This window comes from Peromyscus leucopus, chromosome 18 (genome assembly GCF_004664715.2).
Source record: "Peromyscus leucopus breed LL Stock chromosome 18, UCI_PerLeu_2.1, whole genome shotgun sequence".
In the NCBI taxonomy this organism is placed as follows: Eukaryota; Metazoa; Chordata; class Mammalia; order Rodentia; family Cricetidae; genus Peromyscus; species Peromyscus leucopus.
This window is the reverse complement of record NC_051078.1, coordinates 23,300,524-23,321,845: the sequence shown is the minus strand read 5'-3', so window position 1 is coordinate 23,321,845 and position 21,322 is coordinate 23,300,524. Positions and strand designations below refer to the sequence as shown.

Sequence of the window (21,322 nt, the reverse complement as noted above, 5' to 3'; positions counted from 1 at the left end):
AAGAGTATACATGTTGAGTGTATTGTAATAGAAATTAAGGTCTGAAAAATCTAGTCCTGGGCCTCTTTCATTGCATATCTGTGCTACTGAGAGGATTCTAAGACCTCAGATAAGAAGGCCATAGCACTAAAATGAACACTGAAAAAATATTTTTAAAAAAGTTGAGGAAGCTGATACTCCATAAGACTCTTCATAATGTCCTATCCAAATGGCAAAAACTTTCAAATTGCTCTCTATAATCAACAGCATGAATATAGGTCAACATTCCATTTACATCTTGCACACCAGACTTCTTACTGGTTATCAATAATAGTATCAGTTCTCAACATGTGCAGAATGACTCAAAGATCAACATATCTAATTAGTAGCCTCATGCCATGTGGTTTTGAAAAGTGGGACGTCTGTGCAGACAGGCATTTTATCGATTTGATTGGTTTCAATTACTACTTTTGAAATGTGTACTTCTTTATTCCTCAAGAGCAGAGGATTATATTTATGGAGGTTAGAATGTAGAAATCAGATTATATTGGATGAGTACGTAAAGTTTAAAAACTGTATAGTGCAGCAAACTCTACAATTTTATACCAATTTCTGGTGAACTCCTCTTATTAAGGGAGTATCAGACATATTGATCAGAACTCAGAATTGATCAACTATTTGGAAGTCATTTCAGTTTATTGTGCATCTAAAATAGTATTTTATTGATAGCCCATATATCAGGAAGACACTGATGAGCATTTGCAATGTATCACATCTAGATTTCAGTAAGATGTCATTTATAATGAATTTGTCTCAAATTTGTGATAGAGAAAGAAAGATGGATAAAGGAACCCCCATGAAGATAAAAGTTATGTTAGCAGCTTCAGTTTCACAATTAACAGATTGCTGTGGTTCATTCCCTTTAAAGTTAGAAGAAAAAAGACTCTGAAAAAAAATAATGGACCAAATGCACAATAAAAAATATATTAAACATACAGTTATTAAATAGGGCTAAGGTGGGTGATTAATTTGACAGTGTACAGGAATAAAAGGAAAGAGAGTTGTTTGGGATGAAATGATGGGTTTTTCTACGGAAATTTTGGAAAGCCATGGAAACATGGGAGAAACATTTCAATAACTTAGAGAAAGATCAGGGGAAAGGGGGAAAATCATTCAAAATCTACTTCTTCCTCCTTTTTGTTACTTATAAAGGAAAGAAGCCTTGTGTACTTTGTGGATTGTGCATCAAAATGAGCCATTTCTGCTCTATTGTGTTTTGCAGCAGTTTATCAGCCTCCCTTGAGCCAGAAAGCCTTGGCCTTGGCAGTGCCAATAGCAGCCAGGACTCTCTTCACAAAGCCCCCAAGAAGAAAGGAATCAAGTCTTCAATCGGGCGCTTGTTTGGAAAAAAAGAAAAGGCTCGTCTTGGGCAGCTTCGTAAGTATGGGGCTTTCACCTGCTACTACCCCTGGGATTTGTCGCTTCTGAGTGCCCCGGTGATTCGTTTCTCATCACTAAGTCCTTTCCCATACCGAGTAAGCTTTCAATTCAATCAACTCTATAAACCAGTTTAGCTGTCGCATGCTAAATAAAAGTTAGAGAGAAACCTATTTAAGGCACTCAAATCTTTTGTTTCCTTTTTAATAGCAATAGCTGGGCTATTTAAATACTGATTTCATGAAGTTGCACTGATGCTGTGAATCAATCATTATTATTGCCACCTATATTTTATTGATGAATAAAGTCTTAATAATTTCCTGAACAGAGACCACCGTAAAAGGAGCTAGAGTGATGGTTTGGTTAATAGAATGTCAAGCATGCAGGTATGAGGACCTGAAGTCAGATCCCCAGAGCACATGTAAAAGTCAGCATGGTGGCAAAATGTTTGTAACTCCAGCACTGGCAGGGTCAGAGATAGGTGAATCACTGGAGCTCACTTCACAGCCAGCCTAACCAAAAACCGTAAATATTATTGAGTGATTAACAATAACTAGACAAGGTGGAGAATGATTAAGGAAGACAGCCACAAGCACATGCATGTGTACACACACGCACACACATATTCATACCTATATACTCATGTGCACTCATCTACAAGAGGGTGAATAGACAACGCACAGATCCAAATGTACCAGGCAAAAAGAAACAGAAGAATATGCTGTCACTTAGAGTATCTATGAATATAAAATCTTAATTACGTGAAGTTAAAATATTTTCTGCAGAAAAGAGATGAAGCCTACAAACACCAAAAGGAATTATAATATCAGACAAAACAACAAGAAGATAAAATATAAAGGATATGTAAAAGCTATCACAGTTCTCGCTAACAACTCTGAAGAATTCAGATGAGATTAGGAGGAAGAAATAAAGCATTAAAAATTTGGCTAGGATAAATTATTATCAGTGACTTATAATGTGAAAATATGAATGAAATGACCCTAAGTAAGTATTTGATTATGAAAAAAGATATATATGCACACTCATACATACAGAAATTATCCAAGATTTAACAGTTGAAATTTCTAAAATAAAATATATACCAGTGGCACTTTGGAATGTTAGAATATTGTCTTGGTTTTATTCGTGTGAAGAGACACCATGACCAAGGCAACTCTTATGAAAAAGAGCATTTATTTAATTGATGGCTTGCTTACAGCTTTAGAAGGTGAGGCCATGAACATCATGGTGGGAAGCAGACAAGCATGACATAAAAGCAGTAGCAGAGAGCTTTTTACATCCTACATCCTGACCAATACACAGGGAGAGGGAGAGAGAGAAAGACAGAGAGACAGAGAGAGACAGACAGAGGGACAGAGAAGGAGGAGGAGAAGAAAAAGAAGGAGGAGGAGAGAGAGGGAGAGAGAGACACAGAGACAGAGACAGAGAGGAGGAGGAAGAGAAGGAGGAGGAAGAGGAGGAGGAGAAGAAGAAGGAGAAAGGGAGAGAGAGAAAGGAGATAGGAGAGAGAGGGGCAGAGAGAGAAGAGAAGAGAAGAGGAGAGGAGAGGAGAGAAGAGGAGAGAGGAGAAAGAGATCTTCCTGTATATTCCTCTGTATAGTAAAGAAAAGATTAAATTTCTTCAAATGGTAAATGTTAACTAGAGTGATATAGATTTCAAAATATGTTCTGGCGTCACTCAATCAGAGAAACAGTTATTTACAGGTAGTGCCCCATCACCTGGGTTTTATTTCCAGCTGTAGCACCAAAGAACTTCTGCCTCTGATGTTCATGTTTACAGGTTTGTGGCAGTAAAATTATTTGAAGTCCTTTCCCTGCCATCCAGGGTGTACAGCCATACAAAGCAGCATAAACTACAGAAAGCTGAGATGCACATGACCGTGTGACTAGCATAATGGAATGGTGCAGTTGAAATAGAATCCTTGGATTTCTGTTTCCCGGAAGAAGGAATTCTTAGGCAATAATATGACATAGGAAATGAAAAGCTACTTTTATTTTAATGTTTTTGCAAAGCTATTTTTAAATATAAGTCTACATACCAGTCAACAATCTTTCTTTTATTTAATTTGCTTTCCTATCATGGGCTTTATCAAATTATTTTTCATTTTTAATATATTGTAGTATACCTCACAATTATGTCACTAAAATATTTACAAATATAGAGATCATTTATCTACTAACATTTTAGCATATGTGCTTATTTTAGGTTGTATAATTTGCTTTTTCCCTTTAAAATATTTTAATTGTCCTTTGCACATAAATATTTTCATACTTATTTTCAGTTGAATTTGATGAGAAAATATTGAATCACTAGGGATTTTTCCATAAAATGGTCTTTTTTCGGGATATCTAGGATACAATTTAAAACCTAGAAAATTCAGCCTTCTACAAACCTAAGCATTGTTTTACACTTTCAGAGGCTATGAATTTTTAGATCAGAATATATGAAACTATACTTAATTATAGTTGCCATTATATCAACTCCTCCAAAGGCAGGAAGCAGCAAAACCATTTGTGTGGTCTCACTATAGAGTTTTTTTTTTTCTTCCAAAACTTCCATTGCTTAAAAAAAGATCACTAAAAAAAAAGTTGAGCTCCTAAAAACTTTAAATCACAAGTCAATTATCCTTTCATTACTCTGAAAAAAAATGTGTGACTCATCCAACAATCTGAAAATGGAAAGTATTTCACCATTTACTGAATAGGTTTATCAATCTGCAATGAAACCATATGGACCAATGAAGAATTTTATGAGCTTTAAGTCAATCGTTCACTTCATTTCCATTTTAAGAGAACACTTTTATTGTTACTCTCTGATTATAAATGATAATTTATGGATGACACATGGGAAATAAAGTCAAAATATTCTGACACCATGCATAATGGAAATTTTCAGATTTGAAAATGTTCCACGGGAGAATTTCAGTTAGCCACAGGATGGCTTTCCAAATAAGAGCCATATCGTAAAACTCTTTCCATGGCATTAATTGAACATGAATTTAATGAATAAAATAAATTTGGCCTCCTATCTCCATGACGCTAAATTGAATACGGACAGTAGATGTGTTTTGATTAAAGGGGCCTGTCTGACATTTCTCTGGTCCAATAATAAGATTATCAGCCTAAGAGTTAAGTTAATTGATATCAAGATTCTGTATTAATAATCTCTACCTTTATAAATTATTTGCTAAAATAAATTATGAAATGCAGGAGTAACGAATTTACCAGTTTATTCTGTGAATGAGAAAAACCATATCTCAGTCCAGTCTTAAACTGTAAGCAAGAAGATATGCAAGAGACATTCATGACAGTTGTCATCAATGGTGGTTTTCTGATATATTGATTAAATTTGAAGGATGGCATCTGTTAAAAATGAAGTTATGGTTAGTATTATATCAGTAATATTTAAAGATTTCTAGTCTTAAGCTTAAATTTGACTTACATCCATTCTATTTAAAAGTATATATATACCTTCCTCCACTTGGAAATTGTAAATAATTTTCTTTGAATGTGGCTTCATGTTTTTCACATACACTAAATATCAAAGAGAAATAAGGGTACTGTATTGAGCCCTCATTTTTCACTATAATTAATAATTTATATGTTATGCCTTTAGGGTTTTGAAGTGAAATAGTTATTTTGTAAGATGTACCTATCCATAACTGACACACATGAAATTCCTCTTATTCACACTAAGACTGTGTATACATACTATTATTTTTGACTTTACTAATTCAAAAATAAATAATAAATTAGGTGAAAATAATCATACTAAGGTCTTTTAGAAAGACTTAAACTTTTTTCAAGCTCATAAAAAAAAATCAAAGCAAAAGCCATCCCAGAACACAGGGGCTGTCTGATTAAGGGTACAGGACTCACAGCAGGCTGAACACAATGAGTTTCAGGGGCTCCACATGCAGAACTTTTAAAAGCCAACAAAGGGCCTCTGCATTCTTTAAACTTGGTATTGAAAGCAAAAAGCTAGGCTTCTGTTCAGCAGACTATTTCTCACTGTTAAATGAAATATGACAAGTATGCTATTCAAGTATTCACTTCTACTTTGTACTAGAAAAGCCCAACAGATCGGCTTTGAGCATTGTATACTGCACAATTGTCTGTTGGGGTATATACACATATATTACCTTACACATTTATGCTTGTGAAAATAAAGGAACACAGTAGATACTTCCTTTTGTATTGATTTTCTCAGTGCATTTGTATGTGAAACTGTGCCATTTGATGTTTGTTGAAGCAGTAATACAAGGGCAATCCTAAAAGGAAAAAGTGTTTCTGACTCATTGCTCCAAAAAGCCTTTGAGACTTTAATTTCAGAATGAGCAAATACCTAGATCTTGACCTCAATCACTTCTTCACAGGAGGCTTCATGGAGACCGAAGCTGCGGCCCAGGAATCCCTAGGCTTAGGCAAGCTTGGAACTCAAGCAGAAAAGGACAGAAGATTGAAGAAAAAGTAGGTTTGAAAAGTGTTTTTCCTCAATTTTCTAATACTTCATTATGCTTTATCTTTTCCTTTTGCAAGAAATTTAAAAAGAAAGAAATGGGAAATAAACCCACTTAACAGTTCTCCTGGTATCTCCAGCAACTCAGTGTTCATGTTTCATGGTGACAATGAATTGAAGTTTGAGATGAGTATAATACTCTCCCACACAATAAACTACATAATTTAAACTAGTGACCAGATCATTGATTGCAAAACTTAGTTATATATAATATACTGATTTATACAGACAGCAATATAGACAGCAGTATTGAAGTTACATGAAGTTCTGATTTGGTATGACCAAATGAGACTGAAATTTTGTTTCCTCTCATGACAGTTATGTGTCTAGTCTTCATAATGGAGGGTTTAAAAGGAAATAAAATATTTCTCCGACTGAATATAAGCTTAATATAGGCAGGAACAGATTGTTTTGCATCTGCCAGGAAACTGATAGTGTATCTTTCCATTCACATGCAATATGGAACATTGAAATGACTTGTAAAATTGGAAGATGAGTTTCAACAGCTGTTAGAGAGGGATTCCATGAATAACATATTTTTAGCAGCATAGTAACATTTCAGTGACAAAAATCATCATCCTGAAAGCATAGGCTTTAAAATCATAATAATTTCACTTTATTACCAAGTCCCGTTGTGAGTTGCTCTGTCTCTGCTCTCTAAACTTTTATTACATTGTTTTAATGGTTTTTATATTTCTGCTTTCTCCTACTAAAGAACCATCATTTCTCTAGCTATCAATTTGTGATCCATATATTTCTACTGTTACAAAACCATAGTTCAAGGTACTTCACGCTTTGTCTTTCTTCTTGCGTTCCAGACATTCACCAATAACAGGAAATGCAAACATGCACATTGCAGAAGAGTTCATTAATATAATGATTTATTAGTTGCCAATTTACTGAAAATATCCAGATCCAATAGAAATGCATTCTAGAAAAACAGTCTTTGAGAGTCTTTATATCTTGAATAGGATTAAATGGTCAGTCACAGAATGTTTCTTATTTAGTTACTGATAACATAAAAATATTAGTATTTGCCATAAGCTGCTTTCAATATCTTCATTTGTATAATCTTCTTAAGGAATGCAATCTTAAGTTTCATGGCTATCTGTGGTGAACATTCTATAAAGTATGGTTCTTTGCTTTGTTTATATTTTGGTTAGTTTACTACAAATTGAAAAGGAAGGTGAAATTTTAAAACAAGTCTGCACAATGGACAGAATTAATTAAAAGTATGCAAAAATATTCCCCTTTGTATTGACTACTCCACAGCAAGAATCCAGTAGCATTAATGTAGCCACGCAGTGAGATCTGATGTGACAAAGTGCTTACATTTATCTACTCAGTACTTTCTTGAAGCAGTTATTTTTGTGTTCCAGCATTATCATAAATGTGATGTTTCATTGTGTATCAATTACCTTCACATTACACAGTTTCCAATTAATTATTCTCATTACATATTAGTGGCTTGTTCTCAAGCTGCAACTCACTGATTCACATATTTCACAGTTACACTCTTGGTAGTCCTCGTTCAAACTTGCAGTTTTTCCTTATCTTCCTGCCTTTGCTCTCTTGGTCTTTAAGGGTTGAGCTATTTATTCTCAGAATTTAGTCTTCATGCAATGTTGTGACATTTGTCATGTGAGTTCACTTGGTGTTTGTCATGATGCCTAAATCTTACCCATCATCCTCTGTCTTATTTCACTGAATTATAGTTACATTTTTTTTGTAAAATGGAAATGAAGATCTCTTCTAAAACTGACACTGAGAGCAGATAGAAATAAAACCTTTACTCTTGTGTCTGTCATCCTGATCATTAAGTACTCATTTCCTTTTCTCAGACATCCAGCCAGTTATTTAATACCTTAAGCTATTTGCTTTGGAGAACTTGAAAGTTAATGCTAACCACACAGATATTAAGCACAACATCATAGAATAATATGGATCAGCCAAGTGCTGAGTAGGTCACAAAAAAAACCCCTTCAATTTCTAAGTAAGGTTCAACTCATCCAAATTTTAGGTAAAGTCTTGATTTGGCTACTATAAGGTCCTATCTTAATTGTTTTTCTTGTTGTAGCAAAATACCTAACTGTCATTTAAAAAAGGAAAAGTTCATTTTGGTTGACAGTTTCCAGGGATACAGTCCTTAATACAGTCCTTTATATTTTCAACCAGTAGAGTTTTCAGACTAGACCAGTTAAAATTTATTGACCCAAAGGGTTTGCATTTGCAGTGTCTTCTTCCATCTCAAGAAACTTATTATTGACAGGACTAAAGATAAAGATGTCTGCTTGAATAAACAATTTCCAAGAAATATTTTGACCTAACATCAAAGAAAACAGTGAGTAAGCAGGACCCATTTTTAAACTAACAGTAATGTCACTCTGTGGATATTTATCTCCAGAAACACTAATCATTAAAAGTATAGCTTAATCTTTATAGTTATATTTTCCCAAGGCTTCTAAACATTGCATAATATATATATATGTATATATATACATATATATATGTATATATATAATTACTACTAAATATATGTGTGTGCTAAAAATTGCCTAGACCTTGATGTATAATTGAAAAATAATATATGAGGTTTGACACATTGAGTAATTTATCATTTTGTTCCTCAGTTATAACAATAACAATATGTTATTATTTCAGAGTTTAGTTTTCTACATCCTCCTGAATGGATAACACTACTAAGTGAACATTAATTTTGTATTTGGATCAATATTTCAACATCATTAAAATGAAATCAATGCTCCAGTTAAAGCTATCAATAGCATCCTCTCCAGAGAAGTAGCCTTATCCTTGGAGCATAGCAATCAAACTTAATCACCACCAATGAATCTTTATATTAGAACTTCAAAGAGCTTGAAGTGAAGCTCTATAGATTTGGCTAATTTATTCTCATCACAGTCCTCAGGCTCTTCTTACACACATAATTTTTATTATGTTTTGAGATGCTGCACTTTTAATCCTTGGCATTTGAAAGGTTCAGAGTGAGCATATCTCTAAGCAAAGTAAATGTCACTTAAATTATTCATACTCTAAGGTACCACAAAACTCCGCAACATTTTTCATTCAATAAATATTTATCCAGTGACTATGTGCCAATTTTAAGTTATAAATTAGTTGTAGTCAAGAACTTGTGTTCAAAGATGTGAACATGTTTTTTTTTTCTAAGTGGTGCTGTGTACCTGGAAGGTAAACATCTGAGCTTTGCTCACACAAGACTATTTTCTAGGTAGACTATAAAAATTAATTTTAGTTACATAAAGCATAAAAGGGGGAACAACTGGCTAGAACTGAGCCTCTCACAGACTCCTGAGACATCAGAGTCAAGGTGCTTCCAGATGACACAAAGAGATCACATTTCTGCAGTATGCTTTCATAAGCACCTTCATTCTTCCTTGCTCTATTTGGGTCTTGAAACCCAGTTACACTATACAGAGCAAGGGTTTATACTTCAGTCAATATGTTGCTGTCAAGGTTTCATGGAATCACTATGGATCTGGTGGTGGACAACTCACTCAAATCACCTATTATAGTACAATTTGAGGAAACCAAACCCAATAATTCTCTTGGAAAATATGTTCCAGTTTCCTACTCAGAGCACAGAGTGTGGCTTTATGCCTGTGCTGGGACCAAGGTATCATTTCAGAGATCTGTTGTGATCCAGCCAAAGACAATCAAAAGCCTTTCTTGCACCTAAATAATATGATCCAGAGACAAACAGTGAAAATAATGCACTGTTCATTCATGAAGACTAAAACTAAGAAAACTGTTGGTACTTTCTTTTATGTATGGTTAGATGCATCTTATCTGATCTATTTGAAGAATGAAAAAGAATTAGAAAAGAAAAAGCTATTTTGAGTCAACAGTAGAGTAGCAATACGTTACAGGGTAAGCACCATTGAAGTCTTATATTATCTACAAACATTTTTTGCTTCCAAGAAATATTTTGACCTAAAAGAGATAAAATAGTAAGGAATAATTAGAAATTAAACTCCAAGTTTTTACAAATGCTAGAATAACATTATTTCCTAAATAAATTCTGTCATTAATTTGACTAAAAATCTCACTATTGATTTAACTAAATAAGTCCTAAATAAAATAAGTCCAGGATAAGTTTGGCAAATAGTAACACTTCATTTATTCATTTAGTGTTGTTATATCCCAATAACTGTCCTATAGACTATTGACATTTCCATTTTATGAGAAAAAAATCTGTAAAGAGGCAGACATTGGGACAAATGACCGCACTTAAGCTCCTCTAGTTCCATGACCATTTATCTAAGTCACAGATTTTTGAAGAGAGTAACAAAAGTAGCCCAGCCTGAAAGCCACCGGTTGCTCTTGTTTTAAATTTATTCTTCAAGATTAAACCCAATGACCTTTGTCACAAAAGAAGCTGAACAAATGATTTGATTACTGAATGAAATAGAAAGTCAATGCAAGGCACTTTTGTGAGTGGCTAGAATAAGAACAGATTTTTGTCAAACTATGTAAGAGAAGATACACCTAAGATTTTAGACAAGGCACTTCAATGAGCTTCTTTATAGTTTTTTTTCCCAACATTTATACATTTCAATAGAGATCTTTATACAACCCTGCTATCAACTGCAGGACTGTTATATGTATGTGTAAGTGCATATATATTTGCAGCTCCTCAGGAATGGGAGAAATATTTGTATAAAATAAGCAAATGAACAATAACTAATAGATAATTTTACATTCAGCACCGGTGGTAAAGGGTCAAAATTCTATGCACTAACCAGACTCTAACTGGACCTTGTGCAAAGTTCTGGGAAACATATTTGAAATGAATATTGTTTGTATTCAGAGGAATATCAACAAAAATAGTTGGAAGACATCAAGGCATGTTTTCAAATTCCAGTAGAAAGGATTGGGGATATGTTGAATGTGTAGAATGAGAACCAGCTGCTGCCAAGGGCAATAATAATCAAGTATGTCCTATTCTGCTCTTTTGCTAAGAACTGGAGTCAAAGGCCGAGATTATTGAGCTGATGAAGTTGAGCCAACTCTAAGACTTTCACTGGTCATCACAGACCATAGAAGAAAGTACTGACCACTTGAAAGGGAATATGGATCCTTGATTATATTCAACCCAGACCAATCAGTCATGTGTACTTGGTAGGATTTTAATAGGAGAATTAACTTTTCACTGAGAGATTGAACTACATGTTCTTCATGTTGTCCATGCTCTAAGATTCAGGAGTCAATCCCGAGATGAACTATACTCAGAAGAACATTTGGATTCTTTTTTATCCAACTTATTTGCATACTCTCTGTCTTTAAAGTACATTTCCAGAATATCAGAATTCATGATTAGAAGCTGGGTCTGGATGAAAAGGAAATCTTTGGATGAAGTAGAAACACAGATAGTAGTTTCTAGTCAGTTAATAAAACCCAAGTTTAGGCTTCTGCTTTGTTCATATTCTTGCCTGTAGAGTGTTCACTGTACTCCTAAAATTATTGTATGTCTTCTTATTTACAGCTCTTTTTTATCTTTTAGGCCAGCTTATTTGCCTCTATGCAGCTGAGGTTCTCATACTATAGCAGTTTCCCTTGTTCCATATTGCCTTCCTATAATCCATTCTTCACATTTCAGATAAATTTATCTAAATCATATCTCTGAAATTCTTCAAATCCTCAGTCATTCCCTGGAATTGTTGTGATAATTTTCAAATGTCTTCAAGTAGCCTATGTGTCCCCACACTACCAGGTTTCCACTTATCTCACTAGCCTCCTTGCTTTCTACTTACCATCTTGTACTTCATAGTTTTTAGATACTTATCAATTTATTGGTTATGATTTATTCTATTGCTTTGTGTACATTCTTTCTGCTTCATCTAAATCCTCATATTTTCTATTGTTATCATGAACATATATGTTTTATGTGCATCAACTACCCAATAACCACAGTGAGTGGTAGAAACATGCAAGACTAGGCATTGTTCTGTTTGTTTTACATATGTTACTCTTGTATAATATGGATTCTTTGGCTTAGACACTGCTTTGCTTCCACACATGAAGACTCCTGGAAAGGTCAGAAGCTACATCCCTGAAGTTACACCAGCATTAGCTACTCTTACATGATCTGAACAAGGACAATACAATAAGCATACTAATGTGGTTGGGAGAACTCATGAAGCTTCAACCTTGGACAAAGGACTACAGGCAATTAATAAGAACATAGCAGGAGAAGTAATCTTCCTTGGAAAAGACCACACCAATTGTTCACCAATAACAAATAGTCATCTGAAATATACATACAAGTATAAAAGACATATATAGACTGAGCCATTACACAGACTGAGCAGGTTGTATTCATGTATTTAGAAATTCACACACATATATACACGCATCTATATATAAATGTAGCAACAATTTAAAAAATCAAAAATTCAAATAGGAACAAGATGGTATGTGAGGGTTTGAAGTGAGAAAGTGAAGAGGAAATGATATACTATCATCTCCGAAAAAAATATTTTTAAAGGAGAAGTACAGCTTTCCAGGTACCACAGTATTTACAAAATGTATTTCTCTGCAGCTCAATTTTCCTCTGAACTTCCTAGTAAATCATTGTAGTGAATGATTGAAATAAATGTAGTGCAGTCTGAAGTGGACCTCGGATAGCATATATGATTTTTACAGTATATATAGTGGGTCACACGGTGTTCTTGTATACCTACATATTCTGAAGGACTGGCATTACACATTCCTTTTTTAAGGGTGAACTTCTTGTTTAAATCCATAGATAAGTATAATACATACATACCGTTGCTTGATAGAACATTTAAGTTCACTAGAAATCGAGCCATCTTGTAATTTAAACACGTGAATGAATCAATACAAAGTATTTATTTCTCTAAAACGTATAATATTTAGCAAGTCTCCTTTACTAAATGAAGACAGTCCTCTAATTCCATCACATTCAAATGCAGTACTGACCTTAACCTAGGATAAGTCTCTATATTTGTTCTCACAAATAGGATTAACCTATTACCTCTGCTTTTATATGACCTTTTCCTTGGGAGACCCAGATAAGTAGCTAGCTCTTCACTCCACATAGGGCATTGACAAGAGGACAAAAACAATCCATCTAAGTCTAGCTTGGTGTACCAAGTTTGTTGGGTTACCTAAAGAAGTGTGAGTGATTCAAAGTCAGCTACCGTTAACTAAAAAGTCGAACGCAACATGAGTGAGGGTTTATGAAAGCTTGATCCCTGAAGATGCTCCCTATACAGCTTGTAGACCAGTGATTCTCAACCTTCCTATGCTGCGACACTTTAATACAGACCCCAACCATAAAATTATATTCATTGCGACTTCATAACTGTGATTTTGCTACTGCTATGAATCATAATGTAAATATCTGTATTTTCTGATGGTCTGAGGCAACCTCTGTGAAAGGGTCATTTGAACCCCAAATGGGGTCATGCCCCAAATGTTGAGAACCACTGTTGTAGAGTTTCACCAGAGTCTTATAGGACTACTGAGCTCAAAATTTCATAAGTTCTATCACCTTACCAAGTCTGAGTCCCCCTCCTTTTTCTAGGAGGTACTTGCAATAGGAAGGAAACAGCTGCATACTAGCAACTATGTTTCTTCTTCTTATTTTTCTCCTCCCATTCCGGCACTCCTCCCCAAGCTGAGGACCGAACCCTAGCGCTCCACCACTGAGCTAAATCCTCGATCCCTTATTTTTCTTTTTGTCTTTTATTGAAAATAGATTTTTTTCTCATATAATACATCCTGATTATGGTTTCCCTCCCTCTGACCCTTCCAGTCCCTCCCCTAATAGATGTATCTCTTAAACTCTTCGGAGGGCTAGATGTTATTCCAAGGCTGTCCATGAATCAAAATTCTTTTCATACTTTGCCCACTAGCCTGCCATCATTTTATGGAATCATAGTTTTATACTCATAGGATTCTCCCTTAAAATTTTATATACTATGTATACATATACACATGCTAACTAGAAAAGAACCGACAATAAGTTAAGTGCATGTTTGAGTTAATCTAAAATACAATCTATTGCACTCATCTATTCCAACTACTACCCACTCATTTCTCAGTTTGCTGTTGATAAATGATTTCAAGTACTTGTGACCCACCAACTTGAACTTAAAGAAGCAAGAGGCTTATTAGGTGAGCTTCTCTTCTGAATATTCAAATCTAGACTTGACCGGTTTAGAGAAAAACAGAGGTTCTAATTTGGGAGCAGATTGTGTAGACTCATATGGGACAACTGAAATGGTTAGAGTCCACCCCTTGAAATCATACACATAAGCACACACACACATACACACACACACACACACACACACACACACACACACACACTGTGGTAACTTTTGGGGCTGAATGTAAACTGAAGTTTCCAAAAACATATCAATAATTAGATTTGGGTTCTTTTTTTCTTTGACTATTACATTCTATGATCCTTAACTGAAGAAAACCAATTCATGATAAAGTCCTTATTTCTATCTTCATCTCTTTGACACACTAGGATATATATTGAAACAACATTTTTTACAACTTAATGTAAACAACTATTTGTAGAAAAGTGAGATGGTTATAAAAAGAACAAATAAAGAGGAACTTCTCTACTAATATATATTATTTCCTAATTAAACTATTATCACACAATCTCTAAGTCATATGTCATTTTGTCTATACATTTTCATCCTTTGTTTAACACATTTCTGAGCTTAAATACTTGATATTCTAAAGTAAGATATCAACTTAGAATTTATTAACTATGGGAGAGAAGAAGTCAAACAATTCAAATATATTAGTAAGACAAAATTTTAGACCTATAAACTCCACTTTGAACTTTATTTCATGTTTATTTTAATAATTTGTATTTCAAATGATTTTCAGTACAGTACAATTGCTAATTTTTTTAAAGCATGACAAATGAAGACCTGCGGACTGTTATTGTTTCACTGTGCACAAATTTAATCAACTTGTGTTACTGAAAATTAATGAATCTGTCACAGTCAGGGTAAGGGAGATTCCTTTGCTCATGGTCACAACTCATCTCAGATGCACTGGGCAGTTTTCCTGGAAGGCTCAGACTGTCTTATATCTCTTTTCAAAATTCACTATACAGTACACAGGTGTGTTGGTAAGAAATCCAGTTAAAATATAAAAAATTGTGTCTTTTAGGTCATACCTTATTTCTTTTCTATGTATAATGCAAAATAATATGATGTGAATTACTTAGGAAGTTGTACTGTCAACTTTTAGACATTTATGTTTGGGTTTATAAGAAGACTTAAAGAGCTTGCTGGAGCTGTTCCAGAGCTGAGGCCAAAGAATACATATTTTCTCAAAGTACTCGCCTGGTTTCTCTGAATGAATGCTATTGGAGGAGGCATGTGCAGAGTGTTTACCACACATCAAGCTTTTCTTTACAATAGTTTTGCAATATAAAAGGAAATGCTTTATTTTGCTTAATTTCTGAACTAAGAATTTCTGCGTCATATTTTGTTATATTTAATATAGTTTATGAGTTGTAGTAATGGTTTCATTTTCTAAGAATTGTTCTATTGTTTGTGTAGAAATTTTAAAATATTATTCTCATGGCTTTTTGTTGGATTATTTAACTTCCATATTTTCTAAATGCCTCTACTACATCCAGGGATAAGTGGTTAAGGCCAAATCTAAATTTGAATGAGTTTGGTTTTGTGATGACTCAGAGATTGATAAATCACCCTCTTTCTATTTTTATAGGCAACATTTATAAATATCTGTTCAAGTAATCAAGTCTCCCATTAAAATCCATATAATTAACATGGATTTAGTATTTTATAGCATATATTCAAAAAATATAAGACGACAAAAGAAGCTTAATCAAATTGTTTTGCACATCCTTCAGTTCTTATCACATGGGCACATGTCTCTTAAAAAAAGTAATTGCTGTGAGGCTTGTTAGAATAAAAATTCTGCAGCTGGAATGGACTTCATATTTTTTTCTTGTACTAGATAATGTTGAATAAAGCACCTGTAGCCAATTTTGTCAAAACATATATGAAATTTGGAATCCAATTATTCTGACCCTGGAATAAACACCTTCTCCACTTAAGGTGTGCCTTTATGCTTTGTAGATTTTCCTCAGCTTTAACGGTGGCTTCAAAAGGCTATAGGTTGTTTAGCAAGGTGTTTTTTCCTATTAATAACATGACACATTTGTGGCCCCAAGTAAAGAATGTTCTCTTCTTTCCTTCTGAGATGTACTAGAGGCTAAGAAAATTTGGCCCCGCATGTTTCAGAGTGGCTCATACTAAATATAGACTTACTGGTCAACTGTCAGACCTGCCTTCAGCCTAACCAAACTTTTGGACACAGTGTGTATCATGGTGGAATAAAAACGGTGCTACCACTGCTAAATGGTTTCTAAGGCACCATGTTGTTCTCACATGAGATTTCTCACATCTGAAATGATGCTATTGTTTTATTCCATGGCTTTCTTTGGATTGAAATGTATCCATTAACATTTGTGTGCTTTTCTTTTCCATCCATCCTTCTCCATCTCATGAAAAGCACATCGGGGTAAGTTGACTCACAATGGCTGCTGAACATGTTGATTTTCAGCACCATCTTTTTTTTTTTGTTTTCTTTTGTTTTATCTTTAGTATTTCTCTTTTCGGTTGTAACACAAACTGCACTGCCTCCGACCTCGAATGAAATTCATGATGTGCGCTCATTTCTACACAGAACAGGGAATCATTGGTTCAGAGAAATATTTATATTTGAATTACATTGGCCTTTCAAACACTATTATTGCTTGGCTCTATGAGATACATGCAAAGTGACCTTGCAGATTTTATTCCCCTAGATCGCGAGTCTTTCTTCAGGAGTTAAGTCATGCTTTCAAGATGAGCTTTGACCCTTAGTGCTGCTTGTCTGAAAATGTGCTTATCTAGGGCATGGGGTTCAGTTCTTCAAAGTGCATTCAAGAGATAAACTCATTTTTCAGTTTTCAGAACTTGTGTAGCCAGAAAGGGGTTTGTGTTGCCTTTCCTCAACAAGGCATTTATAATGGCCAAGTTAACCTAGGTTTTAGCAGAATGTATGGCTTTTCCCATTGTTTCTTATGTGGATGATTATTTTTTTTTAGTGATTCCAATGGATTCTTATTTCTTAAGTAACAGTTTCAAATGTAAAATCCTTCTCTCATAGAAAGGGGAAATCACATAAGTTCCCATTCCTAGACAAAGAACTATAGACAAGCTATGAATGCCGTGAAAAGGAGAAATAGTCTCCTCTAGGGAGGAGCACACAATCTGGTTATCTAATATGAAGTGATCAGCTCTGAAATCATATATGTGTGTGTTGGGTGTGTGTATGTGTGTGTGTGTGTCAGATACACACACACCCCCCACACAGCTAACATCATATAGACTGAGCAAATTGTATTTATATATTTAGGAATATTAAAACATATATGGAGGTATGAGGGCATCACTGGGTGGAGAGTCAGGGTTTGTGTAAAAACAAAGAAAAGAAAACCATGACTTTAAGGGAGAGCAAGGAAGGGGGTAGAAGGGAGGGGTTGGGGGGAGGAAAAGGAAGTGGTAAAATGGCAGAATTATATTTTAATTCAAAAAGTTTTTTTTTAATTATTAATAAAAGTGAAAAATGGGCAAAATAAAATCCTCTTCTTAGAAACACATTTAGGGTATATTGTCCATCCATAAAATAGGGCTTTAAAGTAACAGTCAGACAAAACATGTACAACATTTATAAGGCATTTACATTGGAATAGGCTTTTGCAATATAAGCAACATGGTCAGTTCATTAAAGCATTTTGGTTGGTGCTAGGTATTACTGTGACTAAAGTAACTTTTTTTTTTTACCATAAATATAATGACAGGCACTTGTTACACAGTCATAAGAAGAGTTCACACCTGAGAAGCCATGTCTGGACATCCTGCCAATGCCTATAATACAAGCTCAAAGGGGACTGAGGCAGGAAGGTCATGGAGACATTCTGGCTTCCAGCCTAGCTGCATAAATGCAAGCCCAGCTTCAGTGGGAGAACTTGTCTCAAAGGGATAGACATAGAGTGATAGGGAAGAACACCCAATACCCTCTTCTGGCTAATAGCATCACCTTGTTCTTTAGTATTAGTTTTTTTTTTATGTTTTCTCTACTTTATTGATAATCTCCAGTTGCCAAAATTATTGAACAGTATAGTACTTGTTTTAGTTTGCATAATATATAAGATTAAGGAAAATGCTAGTAAAATGTTCAACATGGTTGGCCTGATGGTTTCTGTAAGCTCTTCTACATCACTCTTTCCAGCAGCATTTAATGCCATCCTATACATTTAGCCCATTGCTTTTCCATTATTTCTCTCTTTCTGAAGGAAAACAATGGCAAGAAATGAGATTTATCTTTCTAGTCCATTTTAAATGAGATATCAGAAAACAGTAGCAACAACAAAAAAGAATGGTTCTCTGTCAGTGTAATGTACTGGTATACTGACTCTCATTCTCAAACTGAGCTTCCAGCTATCTTGAATGTTTTAGGGCTTGTGTATAGCCAAGTGTCAAAACTATTTCCTTAGTGCAGTCACTAAATCAAGAGCAGAAGAAGGTAAAGCCAGAGGAGAGAGCATGGTGTCAAGTAAAAAATGAAATCATTTAATGGGAAATCATGCGAGCCCCTCTAGTTTTCAAAGCCAGTATGGGTAATTGTATTCCTTAATCACATCCTGTGTATGTGTTTTCTCCTTTTAATGGTTTGGAAAGTGACTAAACTCAAAATAAATTGAGGGAAGAAATTATGTAAATCCCAACTCAAATTCACAAATAAATTAAATTCTTTCCCTGGGACTAGTTCCTATATTCCAGAGGGGAGAGAGAGAGAGAGAGAGAGAGAGAGAGAGAGAGAGAGAGAGAGAGAGAGAGAGAGAGAGAGAGAAGAGGGGAGAGTTTAAATATGAATGAATTGAGAGCTTAGTGTAATCTATTTATTTCAGAAAGAGCCTTATGAGTGTTATTGGAGTCTATATAAGTTATAGTTAAATGTTATAAAAATTTTTCTACTTTCACGAAGTGTGAAAATGCCCAATAATCAGACACCTACACACACTTTGACATACATAATATCCTTGTACTTTCAAAATCAATCAAAATTGTTAATGTTGAATTTGAAACTTAAATTTATGAAGCTAGCTATATATTTAAGTAATCAGTGTTCTGCAGCATCTGATTGGGATTGTTGACATAGTCCTGTTCAGAATAATTATGATAATGAAGATATATATTATCAGCTTGCAGATGTTTCACAAATTAGGTGGCACCATATACTATTCCCATTTGCATCCAAGAATTCGAACTAGCTCCTCGTGTTAGCATGATATTCATAGAATTTATCAACAAATTCATATTCTTTAATAATAGAGTTATAAATCCACCCCTCACTTCCTATGCAGTCCAGGCTGGCCTCAAATTGATAACCTTCCTACTTCTGCCTTCCAAGGGTTTAAAGTATAGTCCTGTGTAGCCATGCCTGTACATACTAGGTTCATTCTTCAGTTGAGCTCTGAGGGGATTATATCTTACCCTGTAGACTGTTGGCTTTTAAGAGATGAAGGTATTTTCAATGAATAACTGTGAAATCTATGTACACTTCCTACTAACACTTTTTAGGGAAGGCATAGTCTCTGACAACATTAAGAGCTGATGATTAAATTGTCTAATAATTTGAAATTTTTCTCAAGGTGCATGTTTATTTTTTTCTAGTTCTAACTAAGCACTTTCAATGAGGTAAATTGTACTATTGGATCTCAAGTCATGCTTTTTAACTAAAAGATTGCAATAATACAGGAACACAATCACGGGATCCATAACAGCAAGCTCACCAATTCCACTTCTGTCTATAACCTCTATCCACCATCCTTGGGCCAAGATACAGAACCTGGTAAAAATTGTAAAAATAAAGCAGGCTTCCTTTGGAGCTGTATGGAGATAAGACTCACCATGTATGAGAGCAAGGATGGAAAGACCACTTAATTAAATAAATACGTGAGCCACAGGAAAGTAAAGTTTGGATCATATCTTCCCAGTTTTATTCACAATGAGGAAAATGCAATTAGCCTTCTTTTTTAGTTATTAAAAGTTTCAGATTTTGTGGCTAAATTGTTGGGGTTTAAATTTTAACTTTTCTCTTCAATTTCTCTGATTCCAAGTAGCCTGCACTCATTAGTGTTCATATAGCTGTATGTGTCTATACATATCCTAGTGAATTACGGTGGAAATTAATTTATATGTACATATATATGCTCATTTGCACTTAGGCTAGATAAGACTTCAGAGTAAATGGTGAATTCTTGTGAGACATGGTACTTAATTTATCTATACCTAAAACATTTGTTCTTTCAAACTACTATTGTACATCTTGCAAGAATATGAAGTTGCACACTGATAATGAGATAAAATGCTAGACAAATCTCTATCATAAATAATACCTTTTTATATACACAAACAAATTGATACTGGAAACAAAAAGTTAGTAAAATAGCTAGAGTTCATTCACATTGTTTGAATACATAAGATAATGAGTTTATCTGAGAGAGTTCATGGAATCCTAATTAGGAAGGATAAGCCATGCATTTTTGCTGATGGATGAGTTTGAGTTATGATTGACGGTGGTGTAAAAAAGTTTCTTAGTGGGCCGGGTGGTGGTGGTGGTGGTGGTGGTGGTGGTGGTGGTGGTGGTGGTAGGGTGGAGGTGGTGGTGGTGGTGGTGGTGGTGGTGGTGGTGGTGGTGGTGGTGGTGGTGGTGGTGGTGGTGCACGCCTTTAATCCCAGCACTCGGGAGGCAGAGGCAGAGGATCTTTGTGAGTTTGAGGCCAGCCTGGTCTCCAAAGTGAGTTCCAGGAAAGGCACAAAGCTACAGAGAGAAACCCTGTCTTGAAAAACCAAAAGAAAAAAAAAAGTTTCTTAGCACAGTGCAAGTACTATTTATGGGCAGGTAAATTAACTGAGGTATTTGTACAGTGGCTCATATTATGAGCATTCACTGAGCAGAAGAATCAAGAAAGACAGTAGGGGACTGGCAAATATTTGTCTTTAAAAATATATTAAAATGTATGTATATATTTAAAATTATAACATAATCACATCACTTCCCCCTCCCTTTCTCCCATTCAACTCCTCCAATGTATCCCATCCACTTTGTTCTCGTTCAAATCAAGGTCTCTTTTTATTTTATAATTGTTGTTGTTGGTGTGCGTGCGAGCGAGCGTGCGTGGTGTCCCTGAATATATAAATATAACATGCTCCATATGATGTTGGTCCTTTGAGAAGCTAATTAGCCTTT

The 21,322-nt window shown here is 34.8% G+C and overlaps 1 protein-coding gene across 3 annotated transcripts in view; it reads left to right on the top strand.

Moving 5' to 3' along the window:
• Positions 1-21,322, top strand: part of Ppfia2 (PTPRF interacting protein alpha 2) — a 457,936-nt gene that overhangs the window by 392,244 nt on the left and 44,370 nt on the right. For 2 of the 3 annotated variants that reach the window (XM_028873022.2, XM_028873021.2), the window contains exons 21-23: positions 1,262-1,416; positions 5,814-5,907; positions 16,535-16,543. In XM_028873022.2, the coding sequence (XP_028728855.1) occupies positions 1,262-1,416; positions 5,814-5,907; positions 16,535-16,543 (258 nt within the window). The remainder of the gene's footprint in view (positions 1-1,261; positions 1,417-5,813; positions 5,908-16,534; positions 16,544-21,322) is intronic. The other variant, XM_028873023.2, reaches the window with a different exon arrangement.